Below are 25,970 nucleotides of genomic sequence, written 5' to 3' on the forward strand. Positions count from 1 at the left end.
CCTGGTCCACCCTAAAGATATTGTAGGAGCTTTTGCCGATTATTATAAAAATCTATACAATATCAACCAAGACAACCACAATATGCAGCCATCTACCTCAGAGATTGGATCATTTCTTTCCAGCATGAACCTTCCAAAGCTTAACCCTGAAGACTTATCATTTTTGTCTTCTCCCTTCAATGAACAAGAAGTCATAGATACCATAAACAAACTTAAAACATTGAAATCACTAGGCCCAGACGGGTTTAGTAATGATTATTTCAAGTCTTTTAGTAATATATTAACCCCCCACCTTCTCAAAGTATTTAACTCAGCTTTCCAAATAGGTCACTTTCCTAAAGAGAAGCTGGAAGCAACAGTTATCGTAATCCCAATACCAAATTCTGACAATAGCCAAATTTTTAATTGTAGACCTATATCCCTCATCAATACAGACGTAAAAATTTATGCAAAGATCCTGGCCAATAGACTAAATCAATTCCTCCCGAGTTTAATTTCCAATGATCAGATAGGGTTCATCAAAGGAAGACAATCCATAGATGGTACGAGAAGGCTCATTAACATAATTAAGCTTATTTCCTCGAACAAACTCAGGGCCATTGTTATCTCTCTTGATGCTGAGAAAGTGTTAATTGGTCATATCTCGAAGCAACTCTCAAAAAATTTGGAATGGCTTCTCAGATCACGAGAGGTATAAGGCTTTGTACTCCAGCCCTGGTGCGAGAGTTTATTCCAACAATCATCTTTCCTCTACTTTTAATATAGCTAATGGGACCAGACAGGGTTGCCCATTGTCACCATTGCTTTTTGCATTAGCTATTGAACCTCTGGCCCAACTAATCAGGAACAGCACAAAGATCTCGGGAATCAAAACTTTGCACAGAGATTTTAAAATAGCGTTGTATGCAGACGATATTGTTCTTAGGCTACTTTCACACATCCGTTTTTTTAAATCCGGCATGATGCGGCGAAATTTGTGAAAACCGGATCCGGAATTGGATCCGGTTTTTTCACATAGAATGTAATGATCGCCGCATCATGCCGGATGGACATGCGGCGCCTCCGGGTTTTGCCGGATACGGCAAACATGCGCCGTCCGGCATCTGCAAAAAACGTTGGCTGCAACGTTTTTTTGCAGCGCCAGACCGGCTTTTTCAGCTGCGCATGCCCGGGCACTATGAGTTTTAACCCCACAAGTGCCCGGCACGCATCTCTCTCTCTCTCCTCCTCCCCTTCTCTCTCCCTCTCTCTCTCCATACGCTCCATACCTTTCTTTGGCTGGCTCTGTAGTCCCCCTCTGTCTCTCTGGCTGCTCTCTCGTCCCCCGCTGTCTCTCTGGCTGCTCTCTCGTCCCCCGCTCTCTCTTCGGCTGCGCTCTCATCCCCTGCTGTCTCTCTGGCTGCTCTCTCGTCCCCCGCTGTCTCTTTGGCTGCTCTCTCATCCCCCGCTGTCTCTCTGGCTGCTCTCTCGCCTCCCGATCTCTCTCCGGCTGGCTCTCTCGACCCCCGGTGCTGCGGCTCCTTTAAATGTCCTCCAAGCCGCATCAGGGGCCGCATGTACATCCGGTGTCATCGCTGCAGGCCGGATCTGGCGGCCCGGCTATTCGCCGCAGGCCGCCGGACCCCTGACACCGGATGTGTGAAAGAGGCCTTACCCTCACAGATCCAAGCAACTCTATCTCTGTCTTACACACCTTAATCCAGACTTTTGCTAAAATCTCTTATTTTAAAATAAACTACTCAAAATCCAAAATACTTGGCTTTAACCTAGGATCAGACCAAGAGGAAATTGAGGGACTCTCACCTTGGGGGTGGGCCACTGATGGGCTGACATATCTAGGCCTAAAACTCGTCAAAAAAGTAAACTAATAAAAATAAACTTAGAGCTGCTTACTAAAAAGCTTTTTAATGAATTCCGTACATCTAGAGATGATGGGCTTTCTTGGTGAGGAAGAATCTTGATGATCAAGTCTTATATTTTCCCAAAAATCCTATACCTACTTCGCTCACTGCCTTTAAAAATACCCACTTCCTCTCTCACAAACCTTCAAGCCTCATTAAACTCCTTTTTATGGAAAAACAAAAGACCCAGAATAGCAAAAAATATTCTATACAATCATAAATCTTTCGGTGGAGCTGGTTCCCCAAATATTACGGCCTATTACATTGCAAATTTAGTCAAACAAAGCTCATACTGGTGGCCTCATGATACGACACCAGCTTGGCATGAACTAGAACTTTTTTTTTTTTTTTCTGCTTCAAAAAGAGGCTCTAACAAAGAAGTCACAATAAAAAATCTGGCTCTATCAGTTATCTTTCAAATGTCTAATCAGACCATTGACCCCATTTGGTCTGAACTTGGACTTAAAAAAATTAAAGATTTATATGATGGCGTTACTTGTACACCTTACAATAAACTCAAGGAAAGATTTCAATCTACTACCCCTGCATTCTTATAATATGTTATCCTCAAAGACATAATCCATGAGTTCTTTACTATCTACCCGAGAATCTCTGAACCAGCAGTTAACCTTATTTGTAATATAGATCATAATATTTTTTGGAGTTTTGAATACACGTACAAATGGTGTAACAATAGCTTTGAAGTGGTAAAGACTCAAAATATTGTCAAATGGGAAACCGAATTGCACACGACAATTGACCCTTCTGACCTTCAACAGGCATGTACCCTCTCGTATGCCTCTTCCATTTCCTTATCACTACAAGAGACCCACTTCAAGCTTTTAACAAGATGGTATTATACCCCCGTTAGACTTCATAGAATCAACCCTGACAATTCTCCGCTCTGTTGGAGGGGTTGTGGAAGGCCAGGAAATATCTTGCATATATTTTGGCAATGTCCCAAAATTGTTCCCTTTTGGAGAAAGATTTCTAACCTTATCGATTTTATCCTAGGAACACGACTTATTTTGTCTCCTCTTCTGGCCCTTCTTTCTCTGGACGCAGACAAAATTGATACTTCTAACAGGCTATTGATTATGCACATTTTACTAGTCTCCAAACATAGTATTGCCTTTCTTTGGAAAAACCCCAAACCCCCACAAATTAATGAAATTATAGACAAACTTAGCCTTCATCATTCTTTTGAATTGAAATTTGCGAATGTGCATGATCAATTTGCTAAATATTCTAGGAAATGGTCTAGATGGCTGGAGTTTTTCTCTTAAGTCTTCACCCAGAGTGCACCTGCCTAAGGCCCCTTGTGTTTGGAACTTTGGAACATATATATTAATATATTATATGCTTAAATACCTACCTTTGTAATAATTCACTGCATAATATGCTTCTGCATTAACTTGTTTCATTTTATGTCTTCTTTATATTTGGACTTTATTGTCCTTCCTTTTTCCTTCTTTCCCTTTACATTTTTCCCTCCCCCCTTTTTTTCCCCATCTTTCCTCCCCCATCCTCCCCATTTATTGAAACTCAAATAAAACATTTGGAAAACAAAATTATAAAAGCTACTGGTCAGATTGTTGAAAAATAATGATAATACCCCTCAGCCCACTATTATCTATCTTGTATATATTTATATATGTTCATTACATATTATCTGATCACCTATTAAGGATGCGGGATCAGTCAGAGTAGTGGTAGGGCTACATAGGGGCAGGTGATAAGGAGTGAGGGCGCCATACCATTTCAACTTAGGGTGCCAACCTCTGCTGTCAGGAAGGGAATGTGAAGGGCAAAACTAGTTCCTATCTCCTCTCATTTCTGCTCTTTTTTTGTTAAATCACTGTTTCTTTCTGTGCAAAGGTGTGTCCATGTTTGTCTTCATGTATGAGTTTTTAAACTAACTAAATAGAGCAGGGTTCCCCAACTCCAGTCCTCAAGGCCCACCAACAGGTCATGTTTTCAGGATTTCCCTTGTATTACACAGGTGATGCAATTATCACCTGGGCAATACTAAGGAAATCCTGAAAACATGACCTGTTGGTGGGCCTTGAGGACCGGAGTTGGGGAACCCTGAAATAGAGGACTTTTTTTTATTGTTTTATTGTTATGGTTTACATGTAAAAGATCCCCATAAGTTGATTGCTTTGGTTGTTGATTTAGGGGGCATTGTGGTGCTCATATTGTATGTAGGGGGCTATGTGGTTGGTCATACTTTTTAAAGGTGCATGTTGGCATACTTAATTCTGCTCAATATTAAGTCACACAATTATTAACAACTAGATGGTGGCCCGATTCAAATGCATTGGGTATTCTAGAATATGTATGTAGTTTATTTATGATGTTTTAATAATAATGCAATAATGCACTCCCCAATCATGATAGGCATGGTCTTCTCACCCCCCCAATCCTGATATGCATGGTACCCCTCACCCCCCAATCCTGGTATGCATGGTCCCCTCACCCTCCAATCCTGGAAGGCATCGTCCTCTCACCCCCCCAAAACTGGTATGCACGGTCCTCTCACCCCTCTTTCCTCGTAAGCATGGTCCCCTCACCCCCCTTTCCTGGTATGCATGGTCCCCCTCACCCCCCTTTCCTGGTGTGCATGGTCCCATCACCCCCCTTTCCTGGTATGCATGGTCCCCTCACCCCCCTTTCCTGGTATGCATGGTCCCCTCGCCTCCCTTTCCTGGTATGCATGGTCCCCTCACCTCTCTTTCCTGGTAAGCATGGTCCCCTCACTCCCCTTTCCTGGTATGCATGGTCCCCCTCACCCCCCTTTCCTGGTATGCATGGTCCCCCTCACCCCCCTTTCCTGGTATGCATGGTCCCCTCACCTCCCTTTCCTGGTATGCATGGTCACCCTCACTTCCCTATCCTTGTATGCATGGTCACCCTCACCCCCCTTTTCTGGTATGCATGGTCACCCTCACCCCCTTATCCTGGTATGCATGGTCACCCTCACCCCCCCTTTCCTGGTATGCATGGTCACCCTCACCCCCCTTTCCTGGTATGCATGGTCACCCTCACCCCCCTTTCCTGGTATGCATGGTCACCCTCACTCCCTATCCTGGTAAGCATGGTCCTCTCAGCCCCCTATCCTGGTATGCATGGTCCTCTCACCCCCTATCCTGATATGCATGGTCCTCTCACCCCCTATCCTGGTATGCATGGTCCTCTCACCCCCTATCCTGGTATGCATGGCCCTCTCACCCCCCCAGTCCTGGTATGCATGGTTCCCTCACCCCCCAATCCTGGTATTCATGGCTCCCTCACCCCCCAATCCTGGTATGCATGGTCCTCTCACCCCCCTATCCTGGTATGCATGGGACTCTCACCCCCTATCCTGGTATGCATTGTCCCCGATCCCCCTTATCCTAGTATGCATAGTCCCCTCACCCCCCTTTTCTGGTATGCATGGTTCCCTCACCCCCCTTTGCTGGTATGCGTGGTCCCCCTCACCCCCCTTTCCTGATATGCATGGTCCCGTCACCCCCCTATCCAGGTATAAATGGTCCTCTCACCCCCCTATCCTGGTATGCATTGTCCCCGAACCCCCTTATCGTGGTATGCATGGTCCCCTCACCCCCCTTTCCTGGTATGCATCTTCCCCTCAGCCTCCTTTCCTGGTATGTATGGTCACCCTCACCACCCTATCCTGGTATGCATGGTCACCCTCACCCCCCTATCCTGGTATGCATGGTCACCCTCATCCCCCTATCCTGGTATGCATGGTCACCCTGACCCCCCTTTCCTGGTATGCATGGTCACCCCCCTTCCTGGTATGCATGGTCACCCTCACCCCCTATCCTGGTATGCATAGTCCTCTCAGCCCCCTATCCTGGTATGCATGGTCCTCTCACCCCCATATCCTGGTATGCATGGTCCTCACCCCCCTATCCTGGTATGCATGGCCCTCTCACCCCCCCAATCCTGGTATGTGTGGTTCCCTCTCCCCCCAATCCTGGTATGCATGGTCATCTCACCCCCCTATCCTGGTATGCATGGGACTCTCACCCCCCTATCCTGGTATGCATTGTCCCTGAACCCCCTTATCCTGGTATGCATGGTCCCCTCACCCCCCTTTTCTGGTATGCATGGTCCCCTCATCCCCCTTTGCTGGTATGTATGGTCACCCTCACCCCCCTTTCCTGGTATGTGTGGTCCCCCTCACCCCCCTTTCCTGGTATGCATGGTGCCGTCACCCCCCTATCCAGGTATGCATGGTCCTCTCACACCCCTATCCAGGTATGCATGGTCCTCTCACACCCCTTTCCTGGTATGCATGGTCCCCTCACCCCCCTTTCCTGGTATGTATGGTCACCCTCACCCCCTTTCCTGGTATGCGTGGTCCCCCTCACCCCCCTTTCCTGGTATGCATGGTCCCGTCACCCCCCTTTCCTATTAAGCATGGTCCCGTCACCCCCCTTTCCTGGTATGCATGGTCTCTGTTAAATTAAAAAATAGTTATATACTCACCTTCCGACGGCCCGCGATCTCCACTCCACGCGCCCGGCCTCGCGGTCTCCGTAATGCTTTTTGCGAAACACCGCTGATGACGTTGCGCTCTCACAAGAGTGACATTATCTCTGGTCTAAGGCGCAAAGCATTATTGGGACCGCATGGCCGGGCGCGTGGAGTGGAGTTTGCGGGCCATCGGAAGATGAGTATAACCTTTTTTTTATTTTAATTGTCTTTTTTTTAGAGAGCCCTGCGCTCGATTGAGCGCTGAGCCCGACTGCGCCTGCCGCTGATTGGTCGCGGCCTGGCGGCCGCAACCGATCAGTGGCAGGCACAGCTTACCGTTACAAACAGCTGTGTCTGTCACTGATTGGTCGCAGCCTGGCGGCCGCGACCAGTCGGCGCTGCAGGATTTCGCTTACGATAAGACGATTATATATTTAGATTTTTATATTATATTAATATTGAGCAAAATTAATTTCAGACTATTGGTTCTGCTTCTACAACGAGTCATGGTTTATCATGTGGCCCCTTGGGAAAATTAATCTCCCACCCCTGCTCTATTTTGTATAATACTATGTTATGGATAGTGCTGCATCTAATGGAAAAATTTGTGCGGTAAGCCGTTATCTTTGTCGTTCTCCGTGCATGGATGTGCACAGAGCACCTGTGTGTTACTCGTTTGTTACTCACATGAACTATAACATGATCTATTAAAGGGGATCATGAGACATGTCACGTGATTCTGTAAGGCAGCCAGGGTGGTAGAAAAGGAAACGAGCTGTTGTGTTCCCATACCCTCACTCCCCACAGATGAAATGCAAAGTACTTTTTGCAGCACATGCAGCATGTGCCGCAGCACACTTACAGGCTCTGTCAGACTCCCCTCAGCTGCTGTCATGTCGGCTCCGCATCCTTGAGCTCCACAAATCACTTCATAGACAAGGTCTTTTTCCAACAGCTTAACTTTACTAGACAGCAGTATATTGATAACACGGGCAGCACAATTCACATGAAGCCACGTATTATGCACTTTCCCTGCCTTCCCGGCAGACTATTCTTTCTGTAATCTCTCTTTCCTCCTGGCATTCGCTGCCGTACTTCTAGTCAGACTCCGTTCTGTCCGGGCCTTCCTTTTCCCTGCCATCCGGGCAGTCTCTTTGGACAGTCCGTGTCTCATCTGTGCCTTCCACGTCACCAGCTCCCTGTCAGCCCCTCGTCCGGTTCCAGTTGGGAAAGGTGCCGGGATGCCATCTCAACTGCCCTCACCCTGGTCTTAGACAATGGATCCTTCTTGGAGATAGTGCAGTCGGGCACCAGCTCAACAGTATTATCTCCACCTGGGGACCCATACTGCCATTACAGCTTTATCACCATGGCCAGCAATCCATCTGGACTCAATACTGCATGCATCCTGCCCTGGGCAAGGATTCCGGGCTTCTGCCTCTAATCAGGAAGTGCCCGTCCTATACCTCCCTGATCTGTGCTGCTCTGCTCTGTGACCCATCCCATTTGCTTAACCCCTATGCTGCTTGTATCTAGCTAACACTCCTGTCTATTCTAGTCTATATCTCTAATGTGCCCCCCTCTATTCTAATCCCCCTACGGTCCTATTTTATCTAAGATCCTATCCTAGCCCGGGGGCATGTGAGGGTCCCCGCCACCTCCTTACAATACATCGGGTACCTGGGGGGGGGCCCACACCTTTTGAACTGCCCAGGGCCTTGGCTACTCTCAGTCTGCCCCTGAATGTACCACAACTCCAGAGTCTACTAAATGTTTTATAAAGGTTTTTTGCAGTCAAGCAGGGGTTCTGTAGCAATCCTTCATGCAGTTCTCACAAAACTTTGCATGGTCTTCCAGACCTTATCTTGACCTCCACTGCCATATTTTACTTACATTTCCAACTGAAGAAAGGGCAACTTGAGAACGCTTTTCTATCTTCTTATGGCCTTATTCTGCCTTGTGGGCCTCCACCATTTTCATTTTCAGAGTTCTAGTCAGCTGCTTAGAAGAACCCATGGCTGCTGTTTTGTGGCACAAGGTTGGAGGAAGCTGAACATCTCAGAACCTTAACAGGCTAATTAAGGTCTGAAATCTTAGTTAACATTATCTGAGCACACTAGTCGCAAAGGCTGCCCAAACATTTGCATTGTCACCTTCCGATGCTCCCTCACAGTGTCTTGTTCCCATGCCATCAGCTGCTTTATGCTTGTAAGCAGCGCATGGCAGGACATTAAATTTGTGGGAACAGTTAATTCCTTCCTGAGGAGGCTACAATCTATTTTTGGTGACTGTACTGAAGACAATATAAGTAATCTGTGTCAGCGATTCTCATTCAGGTCACTCAGCTAATCGAGAATTCCCGTCAATGTGTTCTGTTACCATGTCAGATTAAGTGTACTGAAAAGTAATTATTTTATATTTCAGGACAATACAGAAGATTAAAGGATGGCTAAAGACTTCCGCTATTATTTCCAGCACCCATGGTCACGGATAGTTATTGCCTACTTGGTGACATTTTTTAATTTCTTAATATTTGCCGAAGATCCTGTGTCTCATAGCCAAACAGAAGCCAACGTCATTGTTGTTGGGAACTGCTTTTCATTCATCATGACTAAATACCCCGGAGGAGGTTGGAATTTTTTAAAAGTCATCCTTTGGCTTATTGCCATCATAGTTGGATTGGTCGCTGGGAAGTTTCTTTTTCATCAACGTTTGTTTGGTAAGTATCTATCTATCTATCTATCTATCTATCTATCTATCTATCTATCTATCTTTTTCAGTGATCAATTAATCAAAGTTTCATGGTGCTAAAGACATCTCTGGAAAATCTGATCCATAGCTGACATATTTATGAAGATTCACTGCACTTTCATGCCATCAGTCTAACATTTCATCACATCCCTACTGGTGGTAGAGCTAGCCAAGGGCTCATTAGAGCTAGTTTGAGATTACATGTGGTGTGTAAACAAATAATCCACACAGTATATAAATTGCATAGTAATGAAAAAGTGAATTAACCACAAACATGTATTCAGTATACAGTGCATAAACTACATAAATCATATATAGCACACTTTCCTGCCCAGGCTAAATTTTACAATTCTGACCAGTGTCACTTTATGTGGTAATAACTCTGTAATACTCTAACGTATCCCACTGATTCTGAGATTGTTGTTTCGCAACACATTGTACTTCACGGTAGTGATAAATTTAGGCTGACATTTTTAGCATTTATTTGATAAAATATCAGAATTTTAGCAAAAAGTTTTGTAAATTTCAAAGTTTTCCTTTTTATGCTCTTAAACTAGATGTTTATCATACAAAATAGTTAATAAATAATATCTGCTACATATCTACTTTACATCACATCATTTTTGAAACATCATTTATTTTTAGTAAGAAGGTAAAAGAGTTACCAACAGAATTTACAAAACCATTTTTTGTAGGCATCACATCACATTTGAAGTGACTTTGAGGGGCCTATATGACATAAAATACACCAAAGTGACACCATTTTAAAAACTGCACCCCTCAAAGTGCTCATAAACAAATTCAATCAGTTTACTAACCCTTCAGGTGCTTCACTAGAATTAAAGCAATGTGGCAGGAAAAAATGAAAATGTTACTTTTTCTCACAAAAATGTTGATTTAGCTCCAAATTTTGCATTTTCTGAAAGTTAACAGGAGAAAATGGACAAATTCTCCAGAGTACCCAATATGTTGTAGAAAACTACTGTTTTGGCAGGGCTCAGAATTGAAGGGTCACCATTTGACTTTTGGAATGCAGAATTGGCTGGGATTGATAGCGGACGCCAGTCGTGTTTGCAGAGCCCCTGATGTGCTTAAATAGTGGAAACCACCCACAAGTGAACCCATTTTGAAAGCTACACCGCTCAAGGAACTTATCTAGAGGTGTGGTGAGCACCTTGATCCCATAAGTACTTAAAAGAATTTTCATAACATTGAGCTGTGAAAATTAACAAATACATTTTTTGCGCAAAAATATTGTCTTTTTCCCAAAATGTTTCATTTTTAAAAAGGTAACAGGAGAAAATGGACCATACAATTTGGTGTGCAATTTCTCCTGAGTACCCCATATGTGATGGAAAGCTACTGTTAGAGCACACAGCAGGGCTCAGAAGGAAGGAGCACAATTTTGGCAGGAATACAGGGTGGGCCATTTATATGGATACACCTAAATAAAATGGGGATGGTTGGTGACCCAGATCGGTGCGCTGAATTTGCAGAATGGACAAAACAAAAATTGGAACAAGACCCTCAATTTACACAGAACAGTATGTTCAGTGATGAGGCAAACTTTTGTGGGTGGGCCATTTATAAGGATACACCTAAATAAAATGGGAATGGTGACAGTTTTTTTGCTTTGGTTGTTTTGCATTGAAATCTGCTGCAATGACCCGACTACTGCTTTCACCAGACATCAACACAATTTCTATCCGCTCCTCACGTGTTAACCTCTCTCTCATGTCAATGGCTGTAAACAAAGAGAAACGTAAATAACTCATGAAAGAGTAAAGTTACGTTAAAACCAAGCACATCATTGTTTTACTTGTAAAATTCTCAATAAGTTTGATGTGTCATGTGACCCTCTTCCCATTGAAAAAAATTAAAGTTGGATCCAAAATGGCCGACTTCAAAATGGCCGCCATGGTCACCACCCACCTTGAAAAGTTTTCCCCCTCCCATATACTAATGTGCCACAAACAGGAAGTTGATATCACCAACCATTCCCATTTTATTTAGGTGTGTCTATATAAATGGCCCACCCTGTAGATTGCGGATGCCATGTCACATTTGGAGAGCCCTTGACATGCCACAACAGCAGAAACCCCCACAAGTAACCCCATTTTGGAAACTATACCTTTTGAGGAATTGATGTAGGGGTATGCTGAGCATTTTTAACCTTCATGCAATTTACAGTATTATATAACATTTGGCTGAGTAAATGGAAAGCTCAGAAGGGAAGGAGTACCATATTCTAGTGCAGATTTTGTTATGGTTGGTGGGTGCTATGACCCACTGGAAGAGCCAGTAAGGTGCCAGAACAGCAGAACCCCCAATTAGTGACGCCATGTTACAAATTGCACCTCTCAATCTAAGGGTGCAGTGATCATATTGACACCACCGGTGTGTCACATAATTATATACCATTGGGCAGTGAAGAAAAAAATAATTACATTTTTACCACAAAAATTTTGCTTTAGCTCCAAATTATACATATTCACACAGGGAAATGGGTAAATATGGCACCAAAATGTGTCACAATTTCTGCTGAACGTGAGAATGCCCCATATGTGACTGTAAAATACTGCATGCCACACGGTGAGACTAGCGCAGGAAGGAGAGCTATTTGACTCTTGGAGAACAAATTATCTTAGAATAGGTTGAAGACACCATATACAGAGCCCTTGAGTACCAGAAAAGCAGAATCCCTTCTCAAGTGACCCCATTTTGGAAATTAAACCCCTCTAGGAATTTATCTACAAGTATAGAGATGATATTGTCTCCACGGGTGTTTTCCCAGAAAAAATCAGCAATGGATATTGTATAGTGAAAATTGAAAATCTGCCTGTGTACATTGTAGTGCCCAGTATATTTTAGTGCCTGGTACATTATGCGTAGCTCGTGCTGCTGGAAACTTGTACCCGTAAATTAAGCGGGCCCTCATCGCTACAGAAATGCCAAACATGTGGACACTAGCTGCGGCTTAGGCACACTGGGGCTCAGAAGGTAGGGGGCATTTGGATTTGAGTGCGCAGAATTTGCTGGATTTCTTTTTGGGGTGAGGAGCCATAGCGCTTTTTCAGAGCTCTTGTGCTACCAGTTACGTTGAAGACACCTATATTTCCATTGAGAGATGATGGACCTGAGTGGGGACTTGCTTTTTTGTAGATTGAGTTGTATCTTTTATTGGGAATATTTTACATAACATTTTCCATCACATTTATACTGTACTCTACGCTGAGCACTTACAGTGGGGTTTCCATCTAAATCTTCTTATGATGATATATAAAACTGAATGTGTGTGTGTGTGTATCACCAGCCAATCACGAAGCATCTTTCATTTCACCAGAGCTGTGCAAAAGAAGCTGAGCTGTGATTGGTTGCTATGAGCACGTTTTCCCACTTGACAACACCTAAGCAGACACTGACATGGTGAGAGAAATCTAGCATCCCCAGGAACATAAGCTCCCAGCCATTGTCTGCCCCAACTGAAAGGAGCAGAGAACACATGACAGAAATGAATCCCCCTCCCGTGCCCATATACCCAACACACATCCACCGTCCCATAGGCACATCTTCCCTCTTAAAGGGATCTCCTGTATGGAAGTTAGGGCAAATTCCTCAGCGCTCTGATTCTGACCCCAGGGTTCTATTAAAGGGATCATTGGTATGCAAGTCAGGGCAAATCCACTTAGTGCTCTGGTTCTGATCCCAGGCTCTCTTAAAGGGATCCCCGGTATGGAAGACAGGGCAAATCCACTCAGTGCTCAGGTTCTGACCCAAGGCCCCTCTTAAAGGGATCCCCAGTATGGAAGTGAGGGCAAATCCACTCTGCGCTTTGGTACTGACCCCAGGCCTCTCTTAAAGGGATCTCCGTTATGGAAGTTAGGGTAAATTCCTCTGCACTCTGATTCTCACCCCAGGCTTCTGTTAAAGGGATCATTCGTATGGAAGTCAGGGCAAATCCACTCAGCGCTCTGGTTCTGACCCCAGGCTGACAGGATGATGTGGGATATTAGTGGTAGTTGTCCAGTGGCTCTGGCTGACGGGAAGATGTGGGATATTAGGGGTAGTAGTCCGGTGGCTCTGGCTGACGGGACAATGTGGAATATTAGGGGAAGTAGTCTGGTAGCTCTGGCTGATGTGATGATGTGCGATATTAGGGGTAGTAGTCTGGCGGCTGTGACGGTAGGATGTGGGATATTAGTGGATGTCCGGTGGCTATGGCTGACGGGATGATGTGGGATATTAGGGGTAGTAGTCTGGTGGCTTTGACGGGATGATGTGGGATATTAGGGGTAGTAGTCCAGTACCTCTGGCTGACGGAATGATGTGGGATATTATAGTGAATGTGGCTATGCGGAGTGGGCGGGGCTATACACTCAGCTTATATATATATATATATATATATATATATATATATATATATATATATATATATATATATATATATATATATATATAGAGATATAGATAAAATCATTATAACTAACCGTAGTTAGTTACTATGCCCGGGCAGCGCCGGGCTCTTCAGCTAGTTCACTATAATGAGGCAGCAAAGTTACTATAGACTCCGGCTGGCCTCTACTCAGCGGTATGCTTCTTTCCAGAGGTGCACAAAACTCTGGCAGACCACACTTTTATGCATGCTTAAAAAGATGTACACCGCTTGGTCATAGGCCAGACGGAGTCCACAATACCTCCATATGCCTACCTCGTTATGGGAAATCTTCTGTCAGGGATTTTGTCCGAATCACTATTTCGGAGATTTACATAGAAACCCCGATGTAAGTGCTCAGCGTAGGATAAATGTGAGCTGAGCCTTATTGCGATGTTTGAGGCAGAATGAACAAATCAACAGCAGGTGAAGAATTGTTTTTATTTATTTTTTACTCCATTTCTCGTGTGGTGTAAGTGATAACACGAGTTTATTCTTTGGTTCGGTACAATTACAGCGATACTAGATTTATATTTTTTATATTTGGCTACTATTATACACTAAAATATGCTTTCTTTTGCAAAATAAAGATTTTGCTTCGCCATATTTTGAGAGCTATAATTGTACTATATTTCTGCTGAAAGAGTCATGTGACGGCTTGTTTACGTTTTTATTGGTACCATTTTTGGTAGCATTTTTTGATCGTTTTCTATTCCAATTTTTTGGAGGCAGAATGAATAAATCAACAGCAGGTCCATAATTGCTTTTATTCATGTTTTACGTCACTTCTCGTGCGGTATAAATGATAATTCAGGAGATGCATTTTTTTTAAGCCATTCACCATATGGTAAAAGTGATAAGACAACTTTATTCTTTGGGTCAGTACAGGGATACCACATTTATGTACATTTTTTATGTTTTGCTGGCTTTACACAATAAAAGCAATCTTATAGCAAAAATAATTATTTTTGCATTGCTGTATTTTGAGAGCTATAACTTTTTTTATTTCTTCGCTGATGGAGCTGTATGGCAGCTTGTTCTTTTGTGGGGCAAAATGATTTTTTCAGTGATACAATTTTTATTTGCATTGAACTTTTTGTAACTTCTATATATATATATTTCTGCAATATAAATACATATATATACAGCCCTGGCAAAAATTAAGAGACCACTACACAGTTTTATAAAAATCAGCTTCACTACATGTCTGACAGCCATTCCATTCCAGTGTCAGTTGAAATCCAACAAGAGGACACCACATTCTATTTAATGTGCTTCTGATTAGGTGATCACCTGAACCAAATCTTATTTAACGAAGGAAAGTATAAAAAAAAACCCTGCTGTGACATTCACAATCCTCTTGCAATAGGCCAAGCTGGATGGCAAAACAAGTGCTAGTAATATCCCAAAAGTAATAGGAATGAAAAAAAAACTTTTAACCATGCCAAAGGAGTTGAAAAGAAAAGTGTTGAGTGAGGAAAAGAAGGGCTCAATTCTGGCTTTACTAGCAGAGGGCTACAGTGAGCGTCATGTTGCCTCCATCCTTAAAATTTCTAAGATGGCAGTCCACTACAACGAAGTCAAGCAGCAGACATTGGGGACAACAAAGCTACAGACTGAGAATGGAAGTATACGCCAAGTTCAAATACATCTCAATCCATCTTTATTCAAAACATCAATAATAAAATAAAACAATGAAGATACATATGCAAATTAAGGACTACACACCACAGGTAATTTATAGCACAACCGTGGGATCCTTGAAAAATATCATTATAGCTTTTAAGCATCCTCCTCTAATAGAGACAATATGTATATGATGTTGTAAGCTCATTTTTGGGGTTTGCCTCTGGCTTCTGGTGAGGGTTATGGAGCTGGCTGTGCTGACAGAGGAGTAGTGAGTTCTCTATCTGGACTCCCTCTGTTGGTGAACGGAGGTAATGAAGCTGATCTAAATGGCAGAGACCGGCCACCTGAGGAAGAGGACTGTGATTGGACATCAGGAATTTCTGATTGGATTTAAGGCAGCCGACTCCCTAGTTTCTTGCTGGTGATTTCTCCTGACTGTGGCTTCTGGTTTCCAGTTTGGTTCCTGCCTTCTTAAAGCTAAGTTTTCTCTGCTATTGTTCATATGAGTTTTCGTCTGGTTTACTTAGTTTTTTGTGTTCAGCCAGCCCTGGCTGGGACTGGGCTGAATCCCCATTTTTGTCTCTGATCAGTTGATCTCTTTTGCTCTGTCTTCAGAATATACCTGAGTGCTGATATAGGGAATTGAAGTCTAGCGACTTCAGGGCCTTTTTCTATCAGACGTGTTGGACATTTTTGGCAGGGTTTTTTGCGTGATTGCAGACAGCAGCTTTTCTTTCCTGTCCTTTCTAGTTAGTGAGGGCCCCATCGTTTGCTCAGCCTATCTTTCTATCTGTGTTTGTGTTTTCATCTTGTTTCACCGACAATACATGTTGGAGGCTGTCTATTGCTTTGGGGTCTGCTCTGGGGCAGTTTAGATTTTCCCTTTCTTTCTTTAGGCTTATTTAGTTCTCTGGCCGTGACGAGACGTCTAGGACCACCGTAGGCACGCTCCACGGCTACTGCTAGTTGTGTGTATAGGATCAGGGGTCTGCAATCCGCTAGTTACCAACCTCTCCGGTTTTCTGGGCCTAGCTTGCTTTTTGTTTTTTCCTCCTCGGTGACTCATTCATAACATATTACTAATCAATTGGGCTTAGCTTGCTTTTTGATTTTTCCTCCTCGGTGACTCATTCATAACATATTACTAATCAATAGTCTATAGCAGCCTTAGTAAACATATGGAGATTCAGTCCACTGAACACAGCATGATGTAAAAAAGTAACACCTAGCAAATAATACCTGACCTGGGAGTAGTCCTGATGCCCCGACTCGCGTTTAGCGTCTTCTATGGGGGAAACATGTTCAGTGGACTGAATCTCCATATGTTTATAATGCTGCTATGCACTATTTGCACTTTGCAGACGTATTGTTACTATGATTGACTTAAAGTCCATTTGGATTATAGATGTATTGCATCAGTGTACTTTATAGGCAGCTGTTACTCTATGGCATCTACACTAAGTATATATTAAATAGTTTTGCTCTGCACTATTGCACTTTATTGAGTTAATTTATTAAAAATATTTCTTTAAGAAAGTGCTGCTGGTACATTTTTGGATACATTTTTTGTAATAATTTATATCCTTTGTAAATACCTTAACAATTTTTACATTTGTGGGATTTTTTGGAGGAATTTTTTATAGACTATTGATTAGTCATATACATATTGTCTCTATTAGAGGAGGATGCTTAAAAGCTATAATGATATTTTTCAAGGATCCCACTGTTGCGCTATATAATACCTGTGGTGCTTAGTCCTTATTTTGCAAATGTATCTTCATTGTTTTATTTTATTATTGATGTTTTAAATAAAGATGGATTGAGATGAATTTGAACTTGGCGTACACTTCCATTCTTTGTAGGAGTTATATATAGGAAGTGCCATTGGTAGACCGTTGAATTTCTCTTTTGGGTATATAAAACTACAGACTGGCAGAGGGTGAAAATGACTCTCCACTGACCGGGATGACCGTCATCTTATTCAAATGTCACTCAGCAACCACAGGATGACATCAAGCGACCTACAAAAGGAATGGCAAATGTCAGCTGGAGTGAAGTGCACAGCAAGAACCGTTCGTAACAGGCTCCTAGAGGCAGGGCTCAAGTCATGTAAAGGTAGAAAGAAACCTTTTATCAATGAGAAGCAAAGGAGAGCCAGGCTGAAGTTTGCCAAAGACCATAAAGATTGGACCATTGAGGACTAGTGTAAGGTAATCTCTGATGAGTCTAATTTTCAGCTTTGCCCATCACCTGGTCGTCTAATGGTTAGACGGAGACCTGGAGAGGTGTACAAGCCACAGTGTCTTGCACCCACTGTGAAATTTGGTGTCACGCTGCTACAATGTGTAGGCTCCACTAGATGGCAGTAGAATGGAAGCAAGACTGCACCTAAACAGAGCTGGCCTGCAGTGCAGCAGTGAGGCTACCACAGGTGGCACAGTTGAGATGGAAGGCTGGCGAGTAAACTGGGACCAGGGGCACCTTTCCTGACCCTGACACTAGGGGGCACCCTAACTCGCCCTGTTCCCCGGGATACCTCAGATGGCGAGGACGCCGGGGCCTCCGCCCTAGCCTTGTCTCCTAGCTTCAGCCCTGCGTCTGTCCCCTTCCCCCCCACCCGGGGAAGAGAGGCGCTACTGTGCACTGAAGTACACAAACCCGACAGACAGGGGAATGAGACAAGGGTAAAAGAAAATTCCACTCACAAATAATACTCTCACAAACCACAGAGATATACACCAGGGTGTGAAGGACAGGGGAAGAAAATAAAGCAGGATGGGATGAGGAATTTCCAAGCGTACAAACCAAGCACCAGTCACACAATAAATTCCTCCAGCACTCCAGCCACCAGCTTTTCCTCCAGATCTTTGTAGCAAATGCTAACTCAGACAAAGATCTGGCCAGCAGACCTAGCTTTTATAGGAGAGAGGAATGGTTAACCAAGCACAGCTGGTAGCAGGGATTTCCACATGGCAGATTAACCCCTGTCCTGCTGGAAGAAAACAAACACCCTTAATATGCTGGAGAAGTGCTTCTCAGCGGCAAAGCATGAGCCGTCAGACGCTGCAATCTTCCATCTCTGTTCTGTCGCGGTAACCCCGTGACAGTATCCCCCCTTCTACGAGGGATCTCCGGATCCTCAGGGCCTGGTTTATCTGGATGTGCCACATGGAAGGCCCGAACCAGTCTGTCTGCATGGATGTCAGAAGCTGGAACCCACATCCTCTCCTCAGGACCATACCCCTTCCAATGTACCAAGTATTGCAGTCACCGACAAACAAATCGAGAGTCTAAGACCTTAGCTATCTGGAACTCCAGATTACCGTCGACAATGACAGGAGAAGGTGGCAGAGGTGAAGGTCCTGCCGATGTCACATACTTCTTGAGAAGTGAAAGGTGAAACACATTATGAATTTTAAAAGTCAGTGGCAGAGCAAGGCGGAATGCTACTGGATTGACGACGCCTAAGATCTTATAGGGGCCAATAAACCTGGGACCCAATTTCCAAGACGGAACCTTCAGCTTAATGTTCCTTGAGGACAACCATACCAAGTCACACACACACACAGGTCTGGACCCACCATACGTGTCCGATCAGCCGCACTCTTATACTTGGAACTCATCTTTCGCAAATTATTAGTCACCCCCTGCCATATGGTAGATATGGAAGAAGAAAACCGTTCCTCCTCGGTAAACCAGAGGGATTTTCACCACTGAAAGAACTAAACTGTGGATTGAACCCATATGCCCCGAAAAACGGGGACTTACCGGTTGATTCCTGACATCGATTATTAACTGCAAATTTAGCCAACGGTAAGTAGGTGACCCAGTCTTTCTGATTCTCAGATACAAAAAATCTTAGATATGTTTCTAAATTTTGATTAACTCGTTCAGTCTGCCCATTGGACTGTGGGTGAAAAGCCGAAGAGCGCGACAAATGGATCCCAAGACGGCTGCAAAATGCCCTCCAGAATTTGGAGACAAACTGCACCCCCCGATCAGAGACAATATCGGTTGGGACCCCATGCATTCTGATTATTTCCCTGATGAAGATTTGCGCTAGAGTCTTGGCGTTAGGCAAAGTCGGTAAAGCAATAAAATGAGACATCTTACTGAACCTATCCAGGGAATAAGGCCACCGCAGATTTACTCACTAGGCGTTTTTGGTGGCCGGACGGTCTCCTTGCTGAAGTTGGCGCAGAGATGACTCAGCCATGGAGATGCGATCAGGGTCGTCATACACCAAGCCCAAGGCCTGAAAGAACCCCTCTACTGTCTGGAGTGAGTGAGAGTCAGATGGGAGAGAGAATGCCCATGCTTGTGGGTCCCCCTGCAGGAATCATAGAATCGTAGAGTTGGAAGGGACCTCCTGGGCCATCTGGTCCAACCCCCTGCTCAAAGCAGGATTCGCTAAATCATCCCAGTCAGATGTCTGTCCAGCCTCTGTTTGAAGACTTCCATTGAAGGAGAACTCACCACTTCTCGTGGCAGCCTGTTCCACTCATTGATCACTCTAACTGTCAAAAAGTTTTTTTCTAATATCTAATCTGTGTCTCCTCCCATTCAGTTTCATCCCATTGCTTCTAGTCTTTCCTTGTGCAAATGAGAATAAAGTTGATCGTTCTACAATGTGACAGCCCTTTAGATATTTGTAGACAGCTATTAAGTCTCCTCTCAGTCTTCTCTTTTGCAAACTAAACATTCCCAAATCCTGCAACCTTTCCTCATAAGACAGGGTTTGCAGACCGGTCACCATTCTGGTCGCTCTTTTCTGAACTTGCTCCAGTTTGTTGATGTCTTTTTTAAAATGTGGTGCCCAAAACTGGACACAATATTCCAGATGAGGTCTGACCAAAGAGGAGTAGAGGGAGATAATGACTTCACGTGATCTAGACTGTATGCTTCTGTTAATACATCCTAGAATTGCATTTGCCTTTTTTGCTGCTGCATCACACTGTTGACTCATATTCAGTCTGTGATCTATTAGTATACCCAAGTCTTTTTCACATGTGCTGTCACTTAGCCCTATTCCTCCCATTCTATATATGCTTTTTTCATTTTTATTGCCCAGATGTAGTACTTTGCATTTCTCCCTGTTAAAAACCATTCTGTTAGTTGCTGCCCACTTCTCCAGTTTATTTAAATCTTTTTGAATCCTCTCTCTCTCTTCTCTATAATAATAATAATAATAATAAATTTTATTTTTATAGCGCCGACATATTCCGCAGCACTTTACATTTCAGAGGGGATTTGTACAGACAATAGACATTACAGCATAACAATAATCACATACAGTAGATTATAACAAATAACAAGAGGAGTGAGGGCCCTGCTCGCAAGCTTACAGTCTATGAGGAAAGAGGTAGACACGAAAGGTGGATGGTAACAGTTGCTCTGATTGTATGGACCAGCCATAATGTTAAGTGTGTAACAGTACAGACACAGAGGGCTAATGGATGCATAAAGCATGTGGGAACATGATGCTGGGAACCTGGTTATGGTAAAACTTTTGGCTCTGCCACACAGGGATAGGTTAGGTTAATGTGTTGAGGCGATAGGCCAGTCTGAATAAATGCGTTTTCAGGACACGCTTAAAATTGTGGGGATTGGGGACTAATCGTATTGACCTGGGAAGTGCATTCCAAAAAATCATAGAATCATAGAATCATAGAATCGTAGAGTTGGAAGGGACCTCCTGGGCCATCTGGTCCAACCCCCTGCTCAAAGCAGGATTCGCTAAATCATCCCAGTCAGATGTCTGTCCAGCCTCTGTTTGAAGACTTCCATTGAAGGAGAACTCACCACTTCTCGTGGCAGCCTGTTCCACTCATTGATCACTCTAACTGTCAAAAAGTTTTTTCTAATATCTAATCTGTGTCTCCTCCCATTCAGTTTCATCCCATTGCTTCTAGTCTTTCCTTGTGCAAATGAGAATAAAGTTGATCCTTCTACAATGTGATAGCCCTTTAGATATTTTGAATGGAGACACAGTCTCTAGTGTTAGCTATCCCTCCTAGCTTTGTGTCATCAGCAAATGGAGAAGGGGGTGTAGAGTCTGACGGCATGGACCTCAAAAGAAGGGAAGACAAGTGAGGGTACTTGAGGGATAACCTGAAAGGTACATTGTGGTGATAGGAGCAGACCAACGCCTCCACCAGCTCTATTGTCTGATCTTGGGGTATGAGAGAAGTGTAGCCCCCCGTATGAAAGAGCAGCAGCAGCGGTAGTATCTGACTGCTGGATCCAGGTTTCAGTAAGAGCCAGGAGGTTAAGAGAATTAGAAAGGAAGAAGTCATGGATGAAGGAAAGTTTGTTACACACTGAGCGAGAATTCCAAAGTGCACAATTAAGAGAGACAGATGGCATGCAGGGAATATTAATAAGATTAGAGGGGTTTCTGAGTGTAGCAGTGGGGGGGTTTGACTTTCTATAACATGGGGGACCAGGGTTGGGAGCAATGTCTCCTGCGACTAGGAGAAGGAGGATAGAAAGAGTGAGCAGATGGTTAAGTGATTTGTGAGAGCGTCTCTGGTGTTGAATGGTGGGACTGCCTGGATCTGTGCAATTTAACAATGTGAAAAGAGCGTGAGTGCTATACATAGGAGAGGAAAGAAGCGAGGGGCCAATATGGATGGAGTGTGGAGAGTTAATGCCAGGGCGGTGGATGTGTGTGAATGCAGCCGCCAGGATATAAATTACACAAATGCATATGGCATATATTTGTTGCATTCCAAATGTACAGGGAGTAGATGTATATAAATGTCTTACCTGTCTCCTGCCCTGTTTAACTGCCATGTTATAACTGCCAGAAGTACTTTGATACATGTACTTCGATTACATGTGCATAAATGCCACCCCTGCATAAATGCTCCCCCTAGCTATGTCTGAATATATAGGAGGTTAAGGCTAAGTTTTTTTGTTTTTTTTTGGCTCTCTCTTCTCGTTAATCAATCACACTAAATTGAGACACCAGGACCCAATAAAATGTTGTGGTCAAATAAACACATGTCCAGCACTACATGGATCATAAAGCACTTTGAAAAGTTTCTTGACCTCACAACATAAGGGGACAAGCAGAGTAAGTTGAAAATAACTATATACCAGATATAAGTTTACAGAGTTGAAAACACATAGATAGCATTCAGGATTAACTGCTTGCTGACATTGAATGGAGACACAGGAGTGGATTCAGAGCAGAGATTGGAAAAGCTGGTTACCAGATATAAGTTTGCAGAGTTGAAAACACATAGATAGCATTCAGGATTAACTGCTTGCTGACATTGAATGGAGACACAGGAGTGGATTCAGAGCAGAGATTGGAAAAGCTGGTTACCAGATATAAGTTTGCAGAGTTGAAAACACATAGATAGCATTCAGGATTAACTGCTTGCTGACATTGAATGGAGACACAGGAGTGGATTCAGAGCAGAGATTGGAAAAGCTGGTTACCAGATATAAGTTTGCAGCGTTGAAAACACATAGATAGCATTCAGGATTAACTGCTTGCTGACATTGAATGGAGACACAGTCTCTAGTGTTAGCTATCCCTCCTAGCTTTGTGTCATCAGCAAATTTAATCAGTTTACCCTCAATTCCTTCATCTAAATCGTTGATAAAGATGTTGAACAATACAGGGCCCAGGACAGAGCCCTGTGGTACCCCACTTGAGACATTCTTCCAACTGGATGTGCAGCCATTTACGACCACTCTTTGGGTCCGATCACTAAGCCAGTTATGAATCCACCTAACAGTTGCCTTGTCCATTCCATACTTAGTCATTTTTTCAATAAGGATTGTATGAGAGACTTTGTCAAATGCTTTGCTGAAGTCAAGATATACTATATCTACAGCATTTCCTTGATCCACCCAATCAGTGATACCGTCATAGAAGGAAATTAAGTTAGTCTGACATGACTTATTAGTTAGAAACCCATGCTGACTCTGTTTAATCACTTCATTCTTATCCAGGTATTGACATACATGTTGTTTAATAATTTGTTCAAAGATCTTTCCTGGTATAGAAGTCAGACTCACCGGCCTATAGTTGCCTGGGTCCACCTTCTTCCCCTTTTTGAAGATAGGAACAACATTTTCTCTTCTCCAGTCTTCTGGCACTTCTCCTGTTCTCCAAGAATTTTCAAAGATTATGGAGAGGGGTTCAAAAATTTCTTCTGCTATCTCCTTCAGTACTCTGGGGTGTAATTCATCTGGACCTGGAGACTTGAATTCACTTAGGTTAGCTAAGTGTTTCCTCACTATCTTTCTGTTTATAGATATCCTGGATTCTTCTATTCCCTTAATAGGACAGTGAATAACAGTTGATGTTACATTTCCTTTCTGAGAGAAAACAGATGCAAAATAGGAATTTAAAAGTTCAGCCTTCTCAACATCCTGTCTTACCATTTCATCATTTTCATCCTGTAAAAATCCTATAGCATCTTTGACTTTTCTTTTACTTTTGACATATCCCCAAAATCCTTTATTATTGCTTTTGACATCTCTTGCAAGCCTCAATTCATTTTCAGCTTTAGCTAATCTGATTTGTGCCCTGCAGGTTCTGCAGACTGCATTATATTCTTCTTTCGATATGCCTCCCTCTTTCCATTTTATAAACATTTTTTTCTTCCTTTTTAGCATGTGCTTAAGTTCTGTGTTCATCCATCCTGGTTTCCTTAAATGCTTCCTATTCTTCCCTCTTTTCGGAATTGTTAACAACTGTGCTTTGAGAATTTCATTTTTCAAGATTTCCCATCCCTCCTGGACATTTTTGTCTTTTAGGATATCCAGCCATTGGATCCCTCCAATTCTCTTTCTGAATCCCTTAAAATCTGCCTTTCTGAAATCTAACCTTGACGTCTGAGTCTTCACAGGTCTTCCGCCTCTAGTTATCCAAAATTCTAAAATAGCATGGTCGCTACCTCCTAGGGTCCCAGCCACTTTTACCTCCTCAACCATTTCCTCCCTGTTTATAAGGATTAGATCCAAGGTAGCAGTTCCCCTTGTTTTCTCCCTTACCTTTTGGAAGATAAAGTTGTCAGCAAGAGAGGATAAGAATTTCCTTGACCTGTTAGTTTTGCCTGAGAGAGATTCCCAACAAATGTCTGGATAGTTGAAATCTCCCATGACAACTATATCATATTTTTTGGAGAACTTGGCCATTTGATGCATAAAGAGTTCATCCATATCTTCGGCTTGCACAGGCGGCCTGTAGTAAATGCCTACAATGGTGTCCTTTCCATTGTTCTGTCCTTGTATTCTTACCCAAACAGTTTCCACAGAACTCCCAGTCTCTGAAGCTTCAATCTCTGTGCAGATATACGTGTTTCTAACATACAATGCGACACCCCCTCCTCGTTTATCAAGTCTGTTTCTTGCAAATAAGTTGTATCCTTCTAGTCTTGTATTCCAATCATGTGTATTGTCCCACCAAGTTTCAGTGATTCCAATGACATCATATTTCTTTTCCTGTGTTAGTAGTTCCAATTCTCCTTGTTTGTTGCCCATGCTTTGTGCATTAGTATAGAAACATTTTAGTTTGTGATTGGTTTCTCTTTCTCCAATATTTTTATTAATTAGATTCTTTCGTCTTTGTTCTTCCTTTCCACTTCTAATAGCAGAGTTCTCAATAGCATTTGTCAGGTGTATGGCTTTTTCTGGTCTTTTGCTTCCCTTCCCATGTTGTTCTAGTTTAAAGCTCTCCTTACAAGTGTAGCAAGGCGACTTCCAAATACATGCTTTCCAGTCTTTGTAAGGTGCACCCCATCTCTAGCAAGTAGTCCATCGTATAAGTAGTTCACTCCGTGATCCAGAAATCCAAATTGTTGCTGACGGCACCATCGACGTAGCCAGTTGTTCACCTGCAGAATCTTATTCCACCTCCTTGTTCCATGGCCATCCACTGGGAGGATGGAAGAGAAGACCACCTGCGCTCCCAGTTCTTTCACTTTCTTGCCTAAGTCTTCAAAGTCTCTGCAGATGGTTTCCAGGTCGTTTCTTGCGGTGTCATTTGTCCCCACATGTAGTAGCAGGAATGGGTAGTCATCTGTAGGTCTGAAGAGTCCTGGTATCCTGTCAGACACATCTTTAATTTTTGCACCTGGAAGACAGCACATTTCTCTTGAAGTTATATCCGGTCTGCAGATAGCGGCCTCTGTTCCTCTCAACAGGGAATCCCCCATGACCACCACTCTCCGTTTCTTCTTCACAACATTTTTCTTTCTCCATCCAGGAGGACTCTGAAGGCATACAAGGTTGCTGTTTGTTGGCAAAGTCTTATCCTGATGTATTTCTTCATCGTTTTCCTGCGTGAGAGCCTGGTACTGGTTTCTGAGCAGTATGGGTGCTGACTGCCTCCTGATCCTCCTGCTTCTCTGGGTCACATGTCTCCATTCCTCTGTTTCTTCAGGTGCACTTCGAATTTCTTCTCTTTCTGTAACATGAAGAGATAATTCTGCTCTGTCCAAGAACTCTTCACCTTCCTTAATGATCTTCAACGTAGCTAACCTCTCTTCGAGATTTTGCAACTTTTCCTCCAACAGGGACACAAGCTTGCATTTGTGGCATGTGAAGTTTGGCTTTTCTACAGGTAAATCTGTGAACATGTAGCAAGAAATGCAGCTCACCAAATGGCTCCTGGCCTCTTCCATCTTGAGATTTCTTAAAAATGATGAAAGATGAGCCAAAGTTTTTCCGACTTCCTCTTTTCAGCTGCAACGGCCAAAACCCAGTGATCGTTGAGCTCGCGGAGACTCTTCACTTATCCCAGAAGGCAC

The 25,970-nt window shown here is 43.4% G+C and overlaps 1 protein-coding gene across 2 annotated transcripts in view; it reads left to right on the forward strand.

Moving 5' to 3' along the window:
* TMEM117 (transmembrane protein 117) overlaps positions 1-25,970 on the forward strand; it is a 456,251-nt gene that overhangs the window by 39,150 nt on the left and 391,131 nt on the right. For both annotated transcript variants that reach the window (XM_073573233.1, XM_073573232.1), the window contains one exon: positions 8,811-9,105. In XM_073573233.1, coding sequence (XP_073429334.1) covers positions 8,832-9,105 — 274 coding nt within the window. In that variant the 5' untranslated portion in view covers positions 8,811-8,831. The remainder of the gene's footprint in view (positions 1-8,810; positions 9,106-25,970) is intronic.

Source organism: Dendrobates tinctorius, unplaced genomic scaffold (assembly GCF_039654945.1).
Source record: "Dendrobates tinctorius isolate UK_male_01 unplaced genomic scaffold, ASM3965494v1 ptg000035l, whole genome shotgun sequence".
Taxonomy (NCBI): domain Eukaryota; kingdom Metazoa; phylum Chordata; class Amphibia; order Anura; family Dendrobatidae; genus Dendrobates; species Dendrobates tinctorius.